At 44.8% G+C, this 20,731-nt stretch overlaps 1 protein-coding gene across 2 annotated transcripts in view; it reads left to right on the forward strand.

Moving 5' to 3' along the window:
- brinp2 (bone morphogenetic protein/retinoic acid inducible neural-specific 2) overlaps positions 1-20,731 on the forward strand; it is an 88,580-nt gene that overhangs the window by 36,906 nt on the left and 30,943 nt on the right. For both annotated transcript variants that reach the window (XM_081703499.1, XM_027011356.3), the window contains exons 2-5: positions 1-88; positions 9,074-9,258; positions 10,285-10,466; positions 19,962-20,067. The exon at positions 1-88 is cut by the window's left edge and continues 234 nt beyond it. In XM_081703499.1, coding sequence (XP_081559625.1) covers positions 1-88; positions 9,074-9,258; positions 10,285-10,466; positions 19,962-20,067 — 561 coding nt within the window. The remainder of the gene's footprint in view (positions 89-9,073; positions 9,259-10,284; positions 10,467-19,961; positions 20,068-20,731) is intronic.

Below are 20,731 nucleotides of genomic sequence, written 5' to 3' on the forward strand. Positions count from 1 at the left end.
AAAAAGGACCTTTCCACCGCTGCCCGGAGTACGCCGAGTTCAAGGAGCGTTTTCAGCAAGGGTTTTCCACCCGCTACAAGATCTACAGGTGAGTTTCAGCTGACCTCCAGGTGATCTACCAATGAACCTCAGATGAACTAAAGTTGATTTTTTGCTTAGCTTCAGGTGAGCTACAGGTGATCTACTAATGAACCTCAGATCATCTAAATTTGAGGTTTAGCTGAGCTTCAGGTGAGCTACAGGTGATCTACTAATGAACCTCAGATTATCTAAAGTTGAGTTTTAGCTGAGCTTCGAGTGAGCTTCAGGTGAGCTACAGATGAGCTCACCTTTTCTGGCATCTGCTTTCAGAAAACACTAGCAAGCAAAACAAAGCAAAACTGTCGGTACAGTGGGTTGAATGCTCTGATAATACTGGAGCAGGCAGAAGTGCTGAAATGTGAGCTGATTTTTTATTTTATTTTAGACAGGTTTCCTTCATAATTCTGTTTACCAAGAAGTAAAGCAGGTTTCTGTGGCGGTTACCTTGAACAATAACAACGCAGGCTAGCAGAGGCAGCCAAGGGAGAATCTGAAGAGTGTGGCATTCTTTTGGTGGAGGTGTCAGGACAGGACCAGGCACATGACAGAAACGAGCCAGACCTGACGCCGCTCCTCACCCACGCTCTGTGGCAGATTCTGCAGTGACTAAGAAGAGTGACACACACACACACACACACACACACACAGCAGAGTGCCACAGTGAGCCATGTCTCTAACACCCACCCTGCCCACCCCGTATGTGCTTAGTTTCAACCGATCAGCAGGTTACCAATGAGAGAAACCGCGTGTTCCTACAATAATGGAATATTTTATTAGCTGTAGGATTTTGGGGAAATATGTATGGCTTATTGGAGGTTTTTCCGTCACAGTGCTATTAGTGGGAAGAAAACGTCATCAATCCCAAATTCAGATTATTTAAATAAGAAGAATGAATGCTTAATCTGCAGTACAGTGGGCATTCTTAACCATGCAAGCATGAACTTTGCAGTGCATGAAATCTAAACCTCATAACCTGAAAAACTCATTCGTTTTTATTAGAGCTTTTCTAATTGGTTTAAAGGATTCTGGATAAAAGTAATTTTAATCATTTTTTGATTTTTTGTTGTTTCAGAATTACTCCTTCAGGTTCTCTGCCATTTGAATAACACAACCAACATAGTAATGACACGACTAGGATTATAAAAAAACTTATAATGCAGTAAATGTGGTTTATATGTCTCTATGGTAAATACAGTTTGTATGTCTCTATTGTAAATTTGTTTTGTAGATCTCTATACGATAAATGTGGTTCATATATCTATACGCTAAACGCAGTTCGTATGTCTCTATGGTAAATGCGATTCGTATGTCTCTACGGTAAATGCGATTTGTATGTCAGTATGGTAAATGTGGTTCGTATGTCTCTATGGTAAATGTGGTTCATATATCTCTATACTAAATACGTTTGTGTGCCTCTATAGTAAATACAGTTCGTGTGTCTCTATAATAAATGCGGTTCATATGTCTCTATGGTAAGTGCGGTTCACGTGTCTCTATAGTAAATACGGTTCATATGTCTCTATAGTAAATGTGGTTCGTATGTTTCTATGGTAAATTCAGTTCATATGTCTGTATAGTAAATGTGGTTCGTATGTCTCTATGGTAAATTCGGTTCGTGTGTCTATAGTAAATGAGGTTCATATGTCTCTATAGTAAATGTGGTTCGTATGTTTCTATGGTAAATGCGGTTCGTATGTCTCTATAGTAATTGTGGTTCGTGTGTCTCTATCGTAAATACGGGTCAAGTGTCTCTATAGTAAATGTGGTTCGTATGACTCTATGGTAAATTCAGTTCATATGTCTCTATGGTAAATGTGGTTCATATGTCTCTATAGTAAATACGGTTTGTATGTCTCTATAGTAAATGTGGTTTGTGTGTCTCTGTGGTAAATGTGGTTTGTGTATCTATGGTAAATGCGTTTCGTATGTCTCTATAGTAAATACGGTTCGTATGTCTCTATAGCAACTGGTATGTGTGTCTCTATAGTAAATACAGTTTGTATGTCTCTATAGTAAATGTGGTTTGTGTGTCTCTATGGTAAATGTGGTTTGTGTGTCTCTATGGTAAATGTGTTTCGTATGTCTATAGTAAATACGGTTCGTATGTCTCTATAGTAACTGTGGTACATGTGTCTCTATAGTAAATGTGGTTCGTATGTTTCTATGGTAAATTCAGTTCATATGTCTGTATAGTAAATGTGGTTCGTATGTCTCTATGATAAATTCGGTTCGTGTGTCTCTATAGTAAATGTGGTTCGTATGTCTCTATGGTAAATTCGGTTCGTGTGTCTCTATAGTAAATGAGGTTCATATGTCTCTATAGTAAATGTGGTTCGTATGTCTTTATGATAAATTCGGTTCGTGTGTCTCTATAGTAAATGTGGTTCGTATGTCTCTATGATAAATTCGGTTCGTGTGTCTCTATAGTAAATGTGGTTCGTATGTCTCTATGGTAAATTCGGTTCGTGTGTCTCTATAGTAAATGTGGTTCGTATGTCTCTATGGTAAATTCAGTTCATATGTCTCTATAGTAAATGTGGTTCGTATGTCTCTGGTAAATTCGGTTCGTGTGTCTCTATAGTAAATGTGGTTCGTATGTCCCTGTCAGGTCTCTGGCTCTGATCTCTTTTCATTTCTCTACTGCTGAATAAATCATGTCTTAAGCTCTGATGAAAAGATGATGTGGGTAAATGCTTCTCCTTTCAGCTTTGGCTTTAGAAGATCCTTTAGTGCCAAGTGAAAATGTTCCTTAGGGCTTCTCGGCTCTTTTGCTGCCTCTAGATCTTTTGCAGCGTCTAGCTGAAAGCACAGTGAGTTGGGGTACAGGGCTCAGCTAAAGATTGCCAGGAAGGGCCTCATCCATGAAGTTTTTTCCCTACCAGGAGTGTAATTACTCCGGTAAGAGGCTGCCACACGTGGCGCTTTTCCACCAGTGAGGAGCCAGAACCGTTTCATTTCACGCTCCTAATTCTTAACCGTTCGGTGCGTTTCCACCAAAATAAACAGGTCCTGGAACCCAAAGAGTTCAATCCAAGCTGGAACCAAAGAATAGTGGGTGTTTCAGCATGAACTGTGATGACATGCAGGGGGCGTGTCATGTGGGGGGCGTGTCATGCAGGGGGCGTGTCATGCAGGGGGCATACCCAGTTGTAGAGGAAAGCGTTATTGGTGTTATTTACCAGCACATAATATCGTGCTCGATAGCGAGCTAACAGACCAGCAAACCTGACAACTGTGGCGCTGAATTCAGCTACAAAAACGGTTGAACCTGACCCTGCATCTCCGTCCACGCTGGCCAATAATGATGATAGGTTGATTACGTTTATTTCCACGACTATTTAATATTGTTAATATCAACAGTATTCATTATCTGTTATTATTATTATATATCTTTATTATCACCAATAGTTGGATAAAAACAACCATCTGTCACAAAGCACAAGCGACCTCAGGTCAGCCACCTTGTTTCCTCCTGCTGTGCACCGTGCCATGGCCTCGGCTGAAGACGCACCTCGGTTCCAATAGAACCTGGTCCACACGCAGGCCGGTTCTCAGAAGAGCACCCAGAACCAGATTGGAACCCGTTCCTCATTGGTGGAATAGGGCTAAGAACGATTCATCTCTTCACATGGATTTTATTCTTTTCAAAATATTTCTGAATAAATATATCTCACAAACTTTGCCAGTGCAGTAAAGTCTATATTTGTGCAGCCCAGTCGAGCTCAGTGGATTAAAACTAAAATGCTCCATTTTATTTATGGACTTTTTTTTGGGGGGGAGGTGTATTTGTTTCATTATTTTGGAATTAAAGAAATAGTAATTATAAAAGTTATGGAAGCATGAATTGATAGGGTGCAGATGCCCTGTTTAAGCAAACATTTGAATAGTTGGTCGAACACTACTTTTTAATTACCCAGACGCTTTGAGCAGCATTCACGGAGCAAACACTAAAGAGGAGAATGTGTCAGCGACTTTAACCTTCACTGTCGTCTGCCTTCACAGACAGAAACCATGAACAAGTGCGTGAGTCGTGAGTCATCATCAGTCTGTGAAAGCCCAGCACCCCATTTGAAAGCAGAATCAGTGGAAACCAGTTTGCCATTCTAGAACAGCACTGGTGTACTGTACGTAAAAAAAAAAACTGGTCATGACTAAGTTTGCTATCATGCTCGAAATTCTAAAACAGTAAAAAGTGTGTACTCAAAATAAATGCCCAGAAATAAAAGGTGGCATACTCTGTTGTTAAAATATAACAGCAACAACAAGAAGAAAAAAGACATTCATTGTCTGTTTTCTTCATTCGTTATGTTGGGCGCGTGACGCTCGTTTGATGTGAGCTTTAACAACTGATGCATTATTGGTGTCGCAGTCCGTGTTCAGATGATGATGGTGAGCCTGGTGTTCGCTGCATGGCTGTGGCCCGCCCCGCTTCCGTGGGTGGACTCTGGCCCTTTCGCTCTCTCTCTCTCCGCCCCCTGCCTGTGTGCGAGCCAGCTCATCCAAAGCGCAGCGTGGTCCGAGCGCCTGGGCGTGAGACCCCCACTGAACCGTGATGGACTCCAAGAGGCCCTGCCAGAACTGTTTCAAAGGCTGACTTACAGGGCAAAATGTGGATTTTTACTCTCGCAAAAACTGATGGCGTGTGTGTGTAGGGGGGTGGGTGGCTGCCTGTGTGTATGGCCGTCTGTGTGTGTGTGTGTGTGTGTGTGGGTGGCTGCGTGCATGCATGGCTGTATGTGTGTGTGTGTGTGTGTGTGTGTGTGGGTGTGTGTGTGTGGGTGGCTGCGTGCATGCACGGCTGTGTGTGTGTGTGTGTGTGTGTGTGGGTGTGTGTGTGTGGGTCGCTGCGTGCATGCATGGCTCTGTGTGTGTGTGTGTGTGTCTGTGTGTGTGTGTCTGTGTGTGTGCTTATGTATGCTTCACGGTTCAGTTGCGATGCATAAACATCACTGATCTCACTGGGCAGAGAAAGGAGACCCACCCCCTACCCCACCCCCTACCCCAGCCAGCCATTTTAATCACACTGGCCTTTTGATATGATAAGGGCACTTTCTCTAAAAGGAGAGCTGGAGACAGAGCATGTCTCCTCCTGCCCAGCGTGGTGGGGGGGGTCATGCCTGCACCTTGTGACAAGGTGCTCGTGCCTTTCTGCTCCACCTCCTGCCTCACGGCTCCCTGCTCCTCTTTAGGGACTTACTCCACGCTGAGGGATTCTCCACAGTGAGTTCAACGGTCTTTAGTCATTGCCCTGACACCAGCGGGGATTTCTGAGCCTAAGAGCCCAGGGAGGCATGCTTGCGTAATGATACGTCTGCCGTAGCCACAGTGGCAGGTGTTTAAAGAGCGAGCGTTCAGCCGAGCTTCAGCTGCGCACTGGAAACATTTCAACCTTTTCTTTTGCACGGTGTGGAGATACATGCCGTAGCCCTGTCATCAACTGCACAGCACACGTCTTTCTGTGCAAGTCTGCTCTCCAAAAGAGCATTCTAGGATAACGTGGATTTACTCTTGGCTGGCACAGTGGCCCGAGCCCAACACCAGCGCTGTTATTGCGTTTCGGCCAGCTAAGGGGTGTTTACTACTTGGTAGACAGGAAGGAGAGGTGATGATGTTGTGCCGTTCCCCCGGGCGAGCTTGGGAAGATGGATGAACTCCCATCCAAGCCTCTACCTGTGGGCCTCTGTGTCTTGGGCCACATGAGATGACAGGAATCGCAACCAGGAGGGGCGTGACGCACCAAGGCGAAGTCCCAAGGGGACCCTGTAACCTAGTAACAGCTGGTTGCCAGAGACAATTCAGAGAGTGCATGAGCAGGGAAACGTGCACCGTGGGGGGAACAGCTCCAGCCGCAAGTGACCAGCTACACAAGAACGTACAAACTGGGCCTTGAAATTAACCAGCCATGTCTCAGAGGAGTCGGGAGGCTTGATGATGCGTATCTGATGACTGTATTGCTTTTTCATAGGAGATCAGAGTGTAGAATTAATGAGGGGAATATCTGGCAACCTTGGATATGTACGCTTCAAAATGGAATTTCAGAGAGTGCGGTGTGTGGGCGGCCGGGGTTGAGGCTCAGTGCTTTTGTGTTCTGGTTACTTGATGTAATTTGCCACTTCAGTCTCTCACTATAGAACGTTTCAGAAAACATTGTTCAGGGTTCCACTGTCCAGCATCGCATCTCACATTGACTACTAATGTTTGTGTTCAAAACTTCCAAAGAGTTTTGCTGAGGTACTTATTTATTTATTTATTGGGTGGGTGTTTGTTTGTTTGTGTCTGTTTTGCTGAAAGCAGGATCCTTTTAATTCCTTTGACTACTTAGTGTACTAAGCTTTAACCAAACCATGGTTAACATCACGTTAAATAAATAACAATAGTGTTAGTGGAGTAAGTTTATTTTATATTTATATTTATTGAATTTCCTTTCAAAAACAGCTCAGGTCAGTGTTTCACTTCACAGGGCAGTGGCCCACTGAAGTGTGGTTTCTAAATATATTTTGGAGGGTGGGTTTGAATAGTATTTCCCTGAGCATCAGAGGTACATCAGGACACCAGTCATTTTAATATTCCAGACCGTAACTTCCTTCGCGCCCCAGAAGTTTTATTCCATTTCCTGTTTTCCCCTCCAACAGAGAGCGGTACACTTTCTGTAATTTCTAATCCACATTTAAAAGCGTAATTTATCAGGATGAGTCTGAGTGGATGGATAAACCGCATCTCAGTAACTACTGCTCAGGTTTGCTTAAACATGTTGGCCAAGAACTTTCGCCCCAGCGTGTGGGTGTTTGAAGTCATGTCACTCCTGGCAGATTTATATCCAATTAGACGTGAGAAAGTGCCTAGGTCAACATGTGCCTGATGAGGGCAATGATTTCAGTCTAAGCTCGAATCGGTTCGTCTCTTGACATTTCGAGAGAATCGTCATCTTCCAGCAATTTGGAAATGCAAATGAAAGCGCGCACTCTCCCTCGTGCTCAAAATGGCGTGACATGATATACGATCGCCTCATGTCTGAGAAATCTGCGTCTGCTATTATGATTTTCTCATCCCATGGCCCTGAGACGCCAGTGTTAAAGCTGAGAACGTAATTAAAGTGTTCTGCAAGTCCGTGTGAACAATGAACAAGACTCAGCTCATTTCCTCTGAATGCTCAGCCTTTGCTATTTAGGTCAACGCAAAAAGAGAGAACCATGCAGAGGCACCCCCCGACACACACACAGAGAGAGAGAGAAATATGGATGATAGATAGATAGATAGATAGATAGATAGATAGATAGATAGATAGATAGATAGATAGATAGATAGATAGATAGATAGATAGATAGATAGATAGATAGATAGTATTATAGCTTTGATGGATAATTTAAGATTCTTGGAGCATTTAAGTGAGCTAAATTGGAGGTAAAGTGTCACTAGGCGTACATTATTTTTCTGAGTGCAAACACCGGGAGAGTGCGCGTACTGGCAGCACGCGGTTCACGGGGGAACGGAAGCTGCCAGTAATTGTTATTCATTATTCTCTCCCGCTCCACAAACCAAACTCCGCGTGTAACGCGGCAACTTCCGCCTGAAATTCTCCTGTTCGTAATCACGACGTAATTCAATATGTCGAGGAAAACGAGGCCTAATTACATGTTGCTCTCGGTAGTTGGCGTCTTCGCTCCATGTGATTTTAATAAGTGGTGGATTTTTGAGGAGTGGCGTATCTCTGGGGACACGGCCCATGCCGGAGTTTGACAGACAGCCCAACACAAGCAAGCATGCAGACCCAGTTTCCAGTGCGATGCTACACATCAGCGATTCTGTGAGGAGCACAGAAACGCCGCGAGTTACGAAAACCAGCTGAACCGAATTCCTAAATGCCACTCGAGCATGTTCAGTTACATAAACACAGAATAATTCCTTAATTATCTTCAGAGCTGGATTACAAATTTAAAATAGAACTTGTGTATGCTATTTCCACTAGTAGTTCTTGCCAAATGACATGATGTTGGAAACAAGGCTACTTGGCTTACACAAACCACACTGGCTGAGTTTCACATTTTCAGCACCGAAGAACAGTTTGTTGTGACGCTCTCGTTGGCGTGTACCAGATATTCCAGATGAAGATATTTACATTAAAATAAGCAGTGCTAAAGTGCTACGGTGCTGTCTGCGAGAGGGGATCAGCTGTGGTGTGTTTTTGGGTGAATGTGCACTGCTACCCAGCTGAGCTCCAGGTGCAATCAGAAGGCGCTAAAACCCTTTAATTAAGACCATCGATCATCATTAGCTTATGCATGGACAAGCAGCACTTTGCTAATTAACTCTTGGAGATCACGGCGCGCAGCATTAAGCCCGATGGGCTATACTCTCCGCTAATACTTCCAAGCGAACTAATCTTGTGATCTGCCCTTACAGAAGAATAAGTTTTACTTAAGATAAGCCTGGTACTTTGCTAAGAAATGCTGTGTTGTGAAATCTTTAAGCTTAATTTCTGACATTAGCACAAAGGCCATCCCCCCTCCCCGTCTATATAAGTGCTGATATAGACTCTGTGTTTTGGTGCTGGAAGATAAATTGTGGCCACAAGCAAGCGAGGACAGTGTCTCCATGCAGAGGCTAACAATAGCTGTCAACGTGAATCATGAAAAGTGCACACTGGTTATGGATTATGTTTGTGCTCCATTAAAATCAAAGGCATCAATATTCAGACCTACGCATTGATGCATGTTTATACAGCAGCCTGTTTTATGCTGATATCAGCATAGATTTTCTACTCATACATAAACACTCAATCACACACACACACACACACACACACACACACACACACACACACACACACACACACACACACCACCACCACCACCTCCAGTTCCAAGTACCCTTGTCCCAAAAACCAGAAACAAATTTGGATCCCAACCCGCAGCACAGACCCGACTTTAAGACCGTGGTCCAATTCGTTTTCAGTTCGGTCACTGGAAAGTGACGAGTGTTTTTTCTTTTGCAGAGAATTCAGTCACTGGAAAGTGAACAGCTTGGCCACAGAGAAGAGGGGCTTCTTCAAGGTGCCGCTGGCCCCCGAGTTCCTGCGTAACCTACGCCTGCTGGGACGGAGGCCAAGCCTGCAGCAGGTCCACGAAAACCTGATCAAAAAATACGGAACGCACTTCTTAGTCTCGGCCACGCTCGGAGGTGAGCTTGTAAACGAATGTATTGATTGTAGTACCCGTCGCTCTGTGACAGGGTCTTGTTGAATTTTCCGCTGCTAATTGATACATAATATCAGAAATGGGACTACACTGACAACCCCAGTGACAGAATTGGGGCTTACGGGTTGTTGTTGTTGTTGTTTTTTTACGCCGCGTCGGGAACCCTATCCAACCCGTCCACCTGGCTCGCACCGCATTTATCAACTGGACAGCTTGTCCATAGACTGGTTCCTAAGTAAGATCAGGGTGCTAATTATGATGCCAGTCATTGGTGGATGTGCACAGTGAAGCTACAGTGAAGAGAAAACAGACAGTGGTGCCAAAGCCTCAGTGAATGCTGGGTAATTAACCAGTCACGCAGTAGAAAGTAGGATGGGACAGCTGACTGAATACTAATCAGACTGAAGTGAAAAATACCAGTGTTGCTATGTGTGAGAAAGAGAGAGACTTCGACAGCAAAGCGAGACAATTTCTCACTGTCTATTGGGCTAGATTTTTGTTTAGTCAATGCTCCTTAATAAGTGGAACATGCATGCACACGTAAAGTACGATGCCTGTGGCTCCATAGTCTTCTTCTGCTTTGAATAACTCAAAGTGGCATCTTTAAATCAAGATTTATTGGTTTCGAACCACATGTCATTTCTTAGCTTTTGAGTCGCTACTGCTCTGCCTGCTTTTTGTAAAGAAATTCCAGTCGAGTCCAGCAGAAGGGGACCTCTTGGTCTACATCCTTAGTTTGTCCCCTTTGTGAGCAAACGTGAGCCTGAGATGTTTAAGAGCTGCAGAATGCTACTGTGTCTGGCTGCACTGAGGTGGCGGTAGTTATAACAGAATAAAAACACCAACAGGCTCGGGGTTTGGGGTGACAGGATCATGAACTTGCATTCCACGCAAACTGAAACATGCCTGCCCATATACTTCAGTCCCAAACAGTGTGCACAGAGTGCACTGCAGACCTGGGTCGACCTCTGACCTTAATGCCTGGGCTCTGTGTGGGTCTCTTTTGAAGGGGAGGAGTCGCTCACCATCTTCCTGGACAAGCAGAAACTTGGTAAGAAGTCCGAGGGAAGTGGGAACAGCTCGGCGGTGTCCCTGGAGATCTTGCACCAGCTGGCGGCCTCCTACTTCACCGACCGAGAGGGCACCCTCCGGAGGCTCCACCATCTGCAGATTGCCACCTCTGCTATCAAGGTAAATATTTGCTGTTTCCCATCTCTTCAGACTGCGAACTTCAGGCATCCCTTCAGTATGGCACAACTAGCATATTAGGTGATTCCACAAAGTGCACTTACATCATTTAGCTGATGCTTTTATCCAAAAAAAAACCCCACAACTCTCTCTAAGTACAACTTGAGCAATTGAGAGTTAAGGGTCTTGCTCAGGGGCAGTGGTGGGGTTTAACCACTGAGCTACCACAGCTCTACACTTCCTCTACTCCTGCCATACAACAACATAGGCATGGACTGTCATTGTAAGCGTTCTATCAAATTTAACTTGATTCACTTCAAATTGATTTGTATATCACATTTTACGATGTGTTGCCACAAAGCGGCTTTCCAGAAATCACACATGCAGAGAGTTGGGATCCAGGTACGTATTGAGCAAGCTGAGGTAGAAGAGGAAGGAAAATCTGCAATACAACAAGCAAAAGAATCCTGGAGAAGAACCAAGGCAAAGAGAGAGGAATCCCCTCCTCTGGTCGACACCAGATGGCAAACTAATAACACATAATGAATAAAGTTGCTTTTGTTTTTAACTTTAACTTGCCATCAAACTTATAAGCGCCTTAAGAGATGACTCAGAAATATTTGGCAGAGGTACTCTGCCTATTCAGTGAACTAATTAGTAGTTCTGTTCGGAGTCCAAACGGTAAACAAGTAAACACATTCTAGCAGGAGCGTTGATGGCAGTGGCGACGGTCTCGTCAGTAAAGTCTCCTTGGAAGTCTCTAGGAATTGTTCATCTCTTCAGGAGATTACATGGAACATGCAGATAATGGACATGTGGATGAGCCAGCCAGGTACTGCTGGAGGGTCTGTGGTGGTCAGGCTGGTCTGATGGGCAGACAGAAATAGTTATCTCTGTTTAGAATGAGTGCTACAGAGTATAACAGAGACTATAAATTAGACTTTAACAGCTTAGCTAAAAGGGAGAGCCAGAAGGTAGCACAGGCATGAGGGCTCTCTGAGTCACCAGCACCCTACGCTCCACCATCCACACGGGCGTGAGGCTCTCTGAGACACCAGCACCCTACGCTCCACCATCAACACAGGCGTGAGGCTCCCTGAGACACCAGCACCCTACGCTCCACCATCAACACAGGCGTGAGGCTCCCTGAGACACCAGCACCCTACGGTCCACCATCAACACGGGCGTGAGGCTCCCTGAGACACCAGCACCCTACGGTCCACCATCAACACGGGCGTGAGGCTCCCTGAGACACCAGCACCCTATGCTCCACCATCAGCACGGGCGTGAGACTCCCTGAGACACCAGCACCCTACGCTCCACCATCAGCACGGGCGTGAGGTTCTCTGAGACACCAACATCATATGCTCCACCATTAACACACCTCTGTGTACATGTGAGAGCGGTGAGATGACATCACCAACATTTTCAACCTAGATTGTTTCTGAGTCCTGAGCACTGACCAAAATGGTATTCCAAAGATGGGGGGGTTATATGAAAATACTCTTTCCCTTCTGTTCTACGTACTAACAATTAACCAGCACCTCGTGGTCTAAGCAGTCATCAAGCTTCGTAATGGGAAACCAGTTCATCTAGATACCAAAGAGCAATGAGTTTGGTATGTCAGGAACAGAAATCACTAACCACTAATCACTAACCACTAATCACTAATCACTAATCACTACGGAATTTGTTACAACACTGTCAGTGCAATCTAATGTGGTCAAACAATCTACAGATTACTGAAACTCTTATGGACTCTTTACTGCTGCAGACTGCTGGTATCTGAGATTCAATATCTGGTTTTTAGTTTAGACATTTTTTTTGGATAGTAATCTGGGATTATTTTTACTGTTTTCGACGGAAGAGGAAAGACACATGTTGCACGTGCTGGAAGTGTCCTACAGTGCTGTATAAGACGGTCTTTCTGAGCAGAGTGGGATATTGCCAGTTTAGTCAAACTCCATTTACGTTCAAGCTGTCTGAAATTTTGCTTTAACGTACATGTATGCTCACTGTACCAGGGGACGAGTTTTCACTCAAGATCTTTCAGTCCATTTTGGTGTCCCATCACGTAAGCGAGACGTGTACCCCAAGAGTTCCCTCATGTTGTCTAACTCATTGGATTTATTTGGAGAGTTATGGGTTACCTGCGGAGACTCCAGTGGTCTGTGGGAGAACGGCTATGTTGACTCCAAGAGTTAATATTAAGTCAGTGTAACGGTAAGCCCCGTTACCATCTGTCTGAAACAAACGCAGTCTAAAATGGACAGGAAGGCTTTTCTCTGTGGTCCCTCTGCTATTCAGAATGAATATTGAAATTTCCTGCTATTACTCTTTCATCCATAGATTAAGGCCCTGGTGGCCTATAAAAAGTAATTAGAAAGAAGATTTCTTATTTGTAGATCAATCAGGCAGTTACATTCAGATAATGAATTTCAAAGGAAAAGAATTTTAACCTGTTTCCTGATTGATGCCTTGGGCTTTGTTATAAATGATTGCTATTCCTCCTCCACAGCTAACCAAATGAGGGCTGTGAACTTTGTGGTCCCTTGTGGGTGTGGCCTCATTTAAAACCAAGTATTCTTCCCAATCTGACCTTTACGTCTGTACAGACACAGGGCATCAAGACCCTGATCATCAAATACATCTGCAAACACACACAGTTCCAAGTTTCTTCAGTAAAAGTTGATGTAAGAAAGGTGTAATGGAGGCTGTTTCTGTGGCAGTTCTTTAGCAATATAAATGTCTTAGTGTGACTTTTAAACAGGTTTGCCAGCACCGTGGTGGATTCGAGTGGCTCTCTGAACCACAGCAGCTGAGTGGGAGTGCGGGATCACCAGTATCTTCTGACTGAGGCACAGAGGCTCCTTTAGCCTGAACTTTGTACAAAGGCATTGTTCACTGAGTACAACGTTTTTCAAATCAGAAAGTGGTTTGTGAAGTGCGTTGTGCAAATACTGTACTACAGCATTACCAAGAACTCTCTAAACAGTAAACACCTTACTTGATCCTATTAAAGGTCACATTATCATATTATCAAGCTTCTCTCATTTTTTGTTGTTGTTTATGTGTATATTTATTTTAGGTTTATTATATATATTTATTTTATATATATATAATTGTTTATTTATTTATTTGTTTGTTTGTTTTTATTCTCATGAATATATATGGACAAGAAGGTTATGATTTCCGCTCTTCAGTCCAAGGAAGCAGTCGAGCTCTTGTGCGGTAATCACAAGTGTGTGTTGTGCGTTGGCATGCGATACACCGAAGGACTGCGCATGCTGGACAATAATGACATTGTGAGTTTCATTAGCCAGAGCTTTCTCGACACAGCATCTGAAGAGAAATCCAATTTGCTGGGATGTTTTATGAATCCTCTATCAAAGTACACGACCACGGAGAAGCAGGGATCCATCTCCTTTATATAAGCGACATATGCCAGCGAGCGGCTTTCAGCAGCAAGCACTGGGGGTCTGGGGGTACCATCAACTGACAGCCCATCAGTTTGCAGCAATATAAAAACAGACCCATTATCATGTTTTCACAAGGTGCAGGTTATTGTATTAGCTTTTTCAGTTGATTCCACTCCTGCGCGTAGCGTCTGTATCAGGGCTTGTCCAGCCTGAGAGGCCATGTGAGTGGTGTCAGGTGTGTGATGGAAGGCAGCCGCCCACCTGCCAGGTGTGTTCATTAGAGGACAGCTAACGAGACGATACAGCAGCACGTGTCCATTCCAGGATGCTTTATCTGGTACTGATTGTGCAAATCAGACGAATTGTGCTGGGCACCAAGGCAGGGGCATGTTATAACAGGCTCATCAATAATCCCATAAAGGCCAATCAATTCCACTTCCCGCCCTGGGAAGTGGGCAGAGCGGCGCACCCGAGACGTTGCCGTTAGCGACGTTTCCCTTCCTCTGCGTAAGAAGCAGAGGCTTGCGGAGCTAGAATATAGTAAACGCCACCGGGGGCCGCCTGCACTGTGATCAGGTCAAGGACAAGCAAAGACACCTGGCTGCAGGGGGCGTGGTTGCCACACGTCTGTGTTGTGCTCACTCAGGAATGCCAGTGAGGACTACAGTGCTCGTGTGCAAGCTGCAGAAATGTAGGGGCCTTCAGCGTAATGCTAACCTATCCCTGTTGATATTGGAGCGTGTCTCCGATGCTGCACTTGACATGGCCATGTGCTTGTGCCAAGCTTAATAACGTTAACCTAGTACTACAGCTGCCCACGAAGGACCCACCCGATATATACATTTGTCATAATGACATACTATTAACAGTCACCTCTATGTAGGACAGATATATCTGATATCCTTTCCAAGCTCAGCCCTGGAACACAGGAATGTTGGTGAGGCAAAACTGTGTGGAAAAGTGTGCATCGTTTATATGAGGAGTTATGCGTTTTGTGGGAAGAGACAAGGTCATACGCGTCCCCCTGGGTAAAGTCTTGAGCGAATGTGTGTTACGGGTTTACAGGACATTTTGCAATGTGAGCATTGCACAGTACAGGCTGGTTTATTGTGAACTGTCAGAAAGCTGGACTGATGGTGTGTGATCACTATTGCCAGAGTGATGGTGTGTGATCACTATTGCCAGAGTGATGGTGTGTGTGTGATCACTATAGCCAGAGTCATGGTGTGTGTGATCCCTACAGCCAGAGTGATGGAGTGTGTGTGATGCCTACACCCAGAGTGATGGTGTGTGTGTGTGTGTGTGTGTGTGTGTGTGTGTGTGTGTGTGTGTGTGTGTGTGTGTGTGTGATCATTATAGCCAGAGTGATGGTGTGTGTGTGTGTGTGATCACTATAGCCAGAGTGATGGAGTGTGTGTGATCACTATAGCCAGAGTGATGGTGTGTGATGCCTATAGCCAGAGTGATGTGTGTGTGTGATCACTATAGCCAGAGTGATGGTGTGTGTGTGAGCCCTACAGCCAGAGTGATGCTGTGTGATCCCTATAGAGCGTCTCTGTCCTCTCAGCAGGGGGGACATTTGGCACCTCCCCCCACCTGCCCACAGAGAGTTCTCTGGAGATGTGCAACACCACCATCATCTGTCAAGTCTGGTGAAGCACTTGAGAGTGTGTGTGTGTGCGCTAAAAGTGCTGTCAAACTCTGTACACTCCTAAACATCTGAATTGGAGCTGGCGTGATGTTCTCGGGCCGCACGGCTGAATGCGCTTTAACACGCTGGCCGGGCAGGCAGCTTTGATAAATGAGTCTATCCCATATGCAATTCACCTACGACTGGGAACGCAACCAGATCAGCTTATAGCTCTTAAGAGAGCAAGATATTCCCAATATCCGAGAACACACAGCAGTGCCTTATGGAGCTGTCGTACTGGAAATGGTGTGGGAATACTACGTTACACATTGACACGGATATGTTTCCATGGAATCATTGCAGGAATTCTTACGAATTGTGGTTTAAGCAGTACATGATTGGGAAGATACGTAAACATCCCAGAAAATTCACTTTTGTCAGGTATGTATAAAGCCGTAAACAGTACGTAAAGAATTCGATCAGAGTCCATGTCGACGACACGATGCATGGGGGGTGTTCCTGGGCATGACTTGGCCTTGTTGTTCGTGTGTGAAGTGTGTTGTGCTTTCGTTGCTTCAGCCTTCGATAGGCCGAAGGAGTAGAATATGACTGCTTCTTACGAATTCAGTGCAAAGTGGAATCGGGCTTCAGAAGGTCTGTTAGAAAAGTGGGTCATTTACAGTGATGTCTTTCAATTCCATGAAACCTTCAGCATCTCTCACTGAGATATCTTGACATATGAAACAGGGTCAGTAGTTTGGTTATTTCCTAAAGTATGTTTTCAGTGTTCGTGTGGAAGGCTGGCTTGCCGTCCTAACTGTTTGTGAGCTCCATGGGCTATTTGGCACACAACAAGAAGAAGTTTGGCCACTATTCTAATGTATAGCGATGCGGTTCATACCATTTGATCTATGGAGCAACAAAGCTCTCCAGAACTGTCCTCCTGTGATTCATGCTGGTTAGGTCAGGGTGACTGACACTCCAGCGCCTTTATTTTATGGCACATGGGCCTGAACCTTAAGTGCCTTTTCAGTTTTTGAGCTATTGAAAACAGCACCTGTCGTGGGTCCATTACGGCGTCTTTAATTCGGCAAGATTCCATCGCAGATGTACACGGCAGCAAGTCCGAGTCACGGAGAGCGCTCACTCATTACGGAGAAAGGCTGTTTTGCTTTTCCTGATGTGCAGGGCTGACAGATGCTGTTAACTACGGCCGGGACTCCAGCCCTGCGCAGGGCATCTGTCCAAGATGTGCAACTGCCTTTTTTTCCTGATTTGGATGATGTAGACACGTTTTGATATCATATTAATCACTTGTTGTTTTCTTGCCACTCATGCCAAGTACATTACTGCACACGCAACAAGTGTTTAAAATCCCATGTGTCGTTGCTATACATTTGACTCTACTAACACAGAAGGATGTTTTCGACACTTGTTTAGTGGCTCCTTTCTAGAAAGTGCAAAACAGAACCAAGTGCAGTGCAGTAAAAATTAACTGCAGTACTGTAGCAGGTGACTGATAATGAGGCAGCAGTGCAGCAGGATAACTGCAATCGAGCGCCTGATAACGTCTCCCAAAGCAACAGTGCAGTAGGATAACTGCATGATAATGTCTCCCAAGGCAACAGTGCAGAGCTGCAAGGTGGGTGCTTGTTTAGCATTTCCTTGATTGTAAATTCCTCGGTTGCTTCTGCTACTGCTTCATTAATTCTTCTAACAGAAGTGATAATTGGCACAGAAGCAAAGCCCAGAGAGGTCTGTGCTTCAGGTTCTTCATCAGGTGTTCCATAGACAAAAATAACTTGGCATGCTGAATGAATTCCGATTGAAATCAGCAGATGACGTGTGCATGTGAACTGGCTGTCTGAAAGGTCTGAAAGAGAACAGGCCGGCGAGCACGGATTCGGGTGCTCGCCGAACGACACACGATTTTTTACTCTTTTAAGTCGATGTGACGTTTAACATCCCCAGTTCTCTTTAGTTTGCTTATTTGAAAGTGGCAGTCATATGAATAATTTTCTCAAGATGTTTACAAACTTCACCTTGGAGTTAGCCAAGTAACTTCATCCTTAAGTCAAACTTTCCTGTTCAACACCTACTTTCTTCAGCTAACGGAAGGTTTTATGAAATATTCCTGAGTTCCCACCAGGGGATGTAGTTTCCTGCTAGTGCTGCTTCTGATAAAGTTTAATTATGCATCGCCACACTGCAGAACAGAACGGACACGTCTCTTTAGGTGTATACACACATCTGTAATTACAACATACTGGGCTTTTTATGGAAAAAAAAAAATTATGGAAAAAAAAATTGTGAACAGCAGTTTACCAATAGGTATACAAATCACTGGCATGATGTGAGCCCAATTCTAAATTGTCCAAATTGGTTATTTGAATTGTTCAATTAGTTATGCCCTGTGTCATTATCTTGTGTAATGGCGATTTTTACCTGTGCTGACTGTATCTGGTATACTTGTATTCTACTGATATGAAGGTTGTTTAAAGATGGTGTAATATCCACAGAGGCAGACATCACTCAGGAATAGACTCTGGACCAGACCAAGCAGTGAGAACATTACAATGAGCCCTCCAGCCACAGATCGCAGGGGAAGCAGTGACCTCCGTTCAAACAGACGGCAGCCTGCACACACACACCTAGCGCCAAGCGAGCCTCATCTTCACACCCCATTTCTTTTTGTTTTGGATTAGAGTGACGGAGCTTTTCCTGGTCCCTCCCTCCGTAGTGGCTGGGAGTTTGTCCAAAAATAGGCTGTTTAAAACCTCTTTAGTTAGTAAAATCGTCCACTGACTACTTCATCTAAAAGTCGTGAGCATCACAGAGTTGTTGGTTCACACACACTGTTACTCACAACCACTGTTTCTCATCTGCTAGACAGAACATCGAAACAGTTTTGTTAAAAGGTTCTTAATTGACTTTGAAGGATTCAAAGAGGCAGTTTAGAAGCTCAAATCGTGTCGGGGAGGAACACAATTGACAGTCGCAGGCATTAGACCACGCCTGCCGTAATTCCCCTCCAGTTCGGTTCTCCTTTGGTCTGGAATGTCAGGAGAGGATCTAACCGAAACCTTCTTGACTGGAGTCGGCTGTGAGTGAGGCGTCACCTGATGACTGCTGTAGTTAACTGAAATCACTTTATAGGGCCCTCACTTCATCTGAAGTGGTTTCTATATCGAAACTATGACCATAGTTCTGTGTTGCCTTTTTAATTTGTCTTTTCTAGGAAATGTGAGCTGAAAAAAATATGTGCTGTGATGACACAGATATGTCGCACTTTTTTTCACTGTTGGACATGAAACAAATTTGTGGTGTTGACTTTTGCAGCGATGAGACAACAGAAAGATAGAGACTGGTTTGCACCAGTACAACCTATACGAATACCACGGTTAGCGTACCTCGCTAATATGGCTAATAACACAGCTCAGTCAGAACTGCACACGGACTTAAACAACACTGTGAAGACATCCTGACCACATCCTTTGTTCCAGGCAAAGATCAGACACTTTCCTCTTCTCTCTGCTGGGAGGAGGCACCGCCATGGCCAGTAAACCATAATGCACATGGTGAAAAGAGCCATCATAAACAATGTTATCTCTTTATTTCAGTGTGGGAGTAGCCAGTGTGACAGTGTGGGAGTAGCCAGTGCAACAGTGTGGGAGTAGCCAGTGCGACAGTGTGGGAGTAGCCAGTGCGACAGTGTGGGAGTAGCCAGTGCGTCAGTGTGGGAGTAGCCAGTGCGACAGTGTGGGAGTAGCCAGTGCGACAGTGTGGGAGTAGCCAGTGCGACAGTGTGGGAGTAGCCAGTGCCACAGTGTGGGATTAGTCAGTGGGAAAGTGTGGGAGTAGCCAGTGCGACAGTGTGGGATTAGCCAGTGCGACAGTGTGGGAGTAGCCAGTGCGACAGTGTGGGATTAGCCAGTGCGACAGTGTGGGAGTAGCCAGTGCGACAGTGTGGGAGTAGCCAGTGCAACAGTGTGGGATTAGCCAGTGCGACAGTGTGGGATTAGCCAGTGCGACAGTGTGGGAGTAGCCAGTGCGACAGTGTGGGTTTAGTCAGTGTGACAGTGTGGGATTAGGCAGTGAGACAGTTATTCTGGAGCAGACGGGAGTTGTCTGCCGTTTGATATGGGGAGCTACGCTACTGCAGCACACACACACACACTTGGCTGAACACGTGATTGGATGTTAATATGACAGTGGTACCCAGTGGCCCAACTTCTGCTGTGTCACAGGGCAGCCTCAGAGACACGACGCGCCACGCTACACACAACACGTGCTGCTCCGTGCATTTGGCTATTGACTCGAGCTGATTGCAGATGTGTTCTGGTTCGGTTCGGTTTAGACAATGGCGCGCGTTCGCTGGCCCACCGCTGCTAAAGAGGACCAAGCAGGTGCTCGATTTTACCTGTAATAAAATATATTCTTGTTTCCTAGGTAACGGAGACCAGAACGGGGCCTCTTGGATGCAGTAACTACGACAGCCTGGATTCTGTCAGTTCTGTTCTGGTTCACAGCCCAGAAAATAAAATCCACCTGAAAGGTACGCCAGCTCTTTGTTTACCTGTTTAGCTGTGTACCTGTTTACCTGCATGTATGTAACGTCCCAGGCAGTCCTTCAGTGGCTGAAAACTCCTAACTACAGGGGCTCCGGAGTGATCTTAAAAATGCTTTGAGGTCTTGAACGTGACTATTTCAACTGGGAAAAAGCTTTTCTTTCCTGCTGAATTGTTCTCCAAGGAGCTCTCATCTCAAACGGTGTAAGAAGCTATTAAAGCTTAAAGTTGTTAAACCGCCTTTGAAAAAAGAAAGTCAATAGAGATGTCATCTTTGGGCTGAAAAGATTTTTTCAGGTCTGTTTCACTGGTATTTCATTCCTCGTTTGCTTACTTAATGGAAATATTTAAAATTGTTTTTAAAAAATTAACATATGTGGGCATTGACTAGTGGCACACTGCATATAAACAGTTAGTAACTATGGCACAGTGATCTGTGCAGTCACAGTGTCTATAATCTGAGCACGAGCTTTGCAGTCAACTCAATGAAATCACCCTTTCCAGCCAAAGCCTGCATGCGTTCAGTGGATTTTAAACACGTGTGGTAGTGAACATAATTATTAACAAACTTAGTAGGTGGACAGTTTTGTGAAATGTGTTGGCAAATTTTAGTTACTCTGCAGACCTGCCCATTTAAAATGGGTTTTAAAG

This window comes from Electrophorus electricus, chromosome 20 (genome assembly GCF_041902795.1).
Source record: "Electrophorus electricus isolate QZ-2024a chromosome 20, ASM4190279v1, whole genome shotgun sequence".
NCBI classification, from domain to species: domain Eukaryota; kingdom Metazoa; phylum Chordata; class Actinopteri; order Gymnotiformes; family Gymnotidae; genus Electrophorus; species Electrophorus electricus.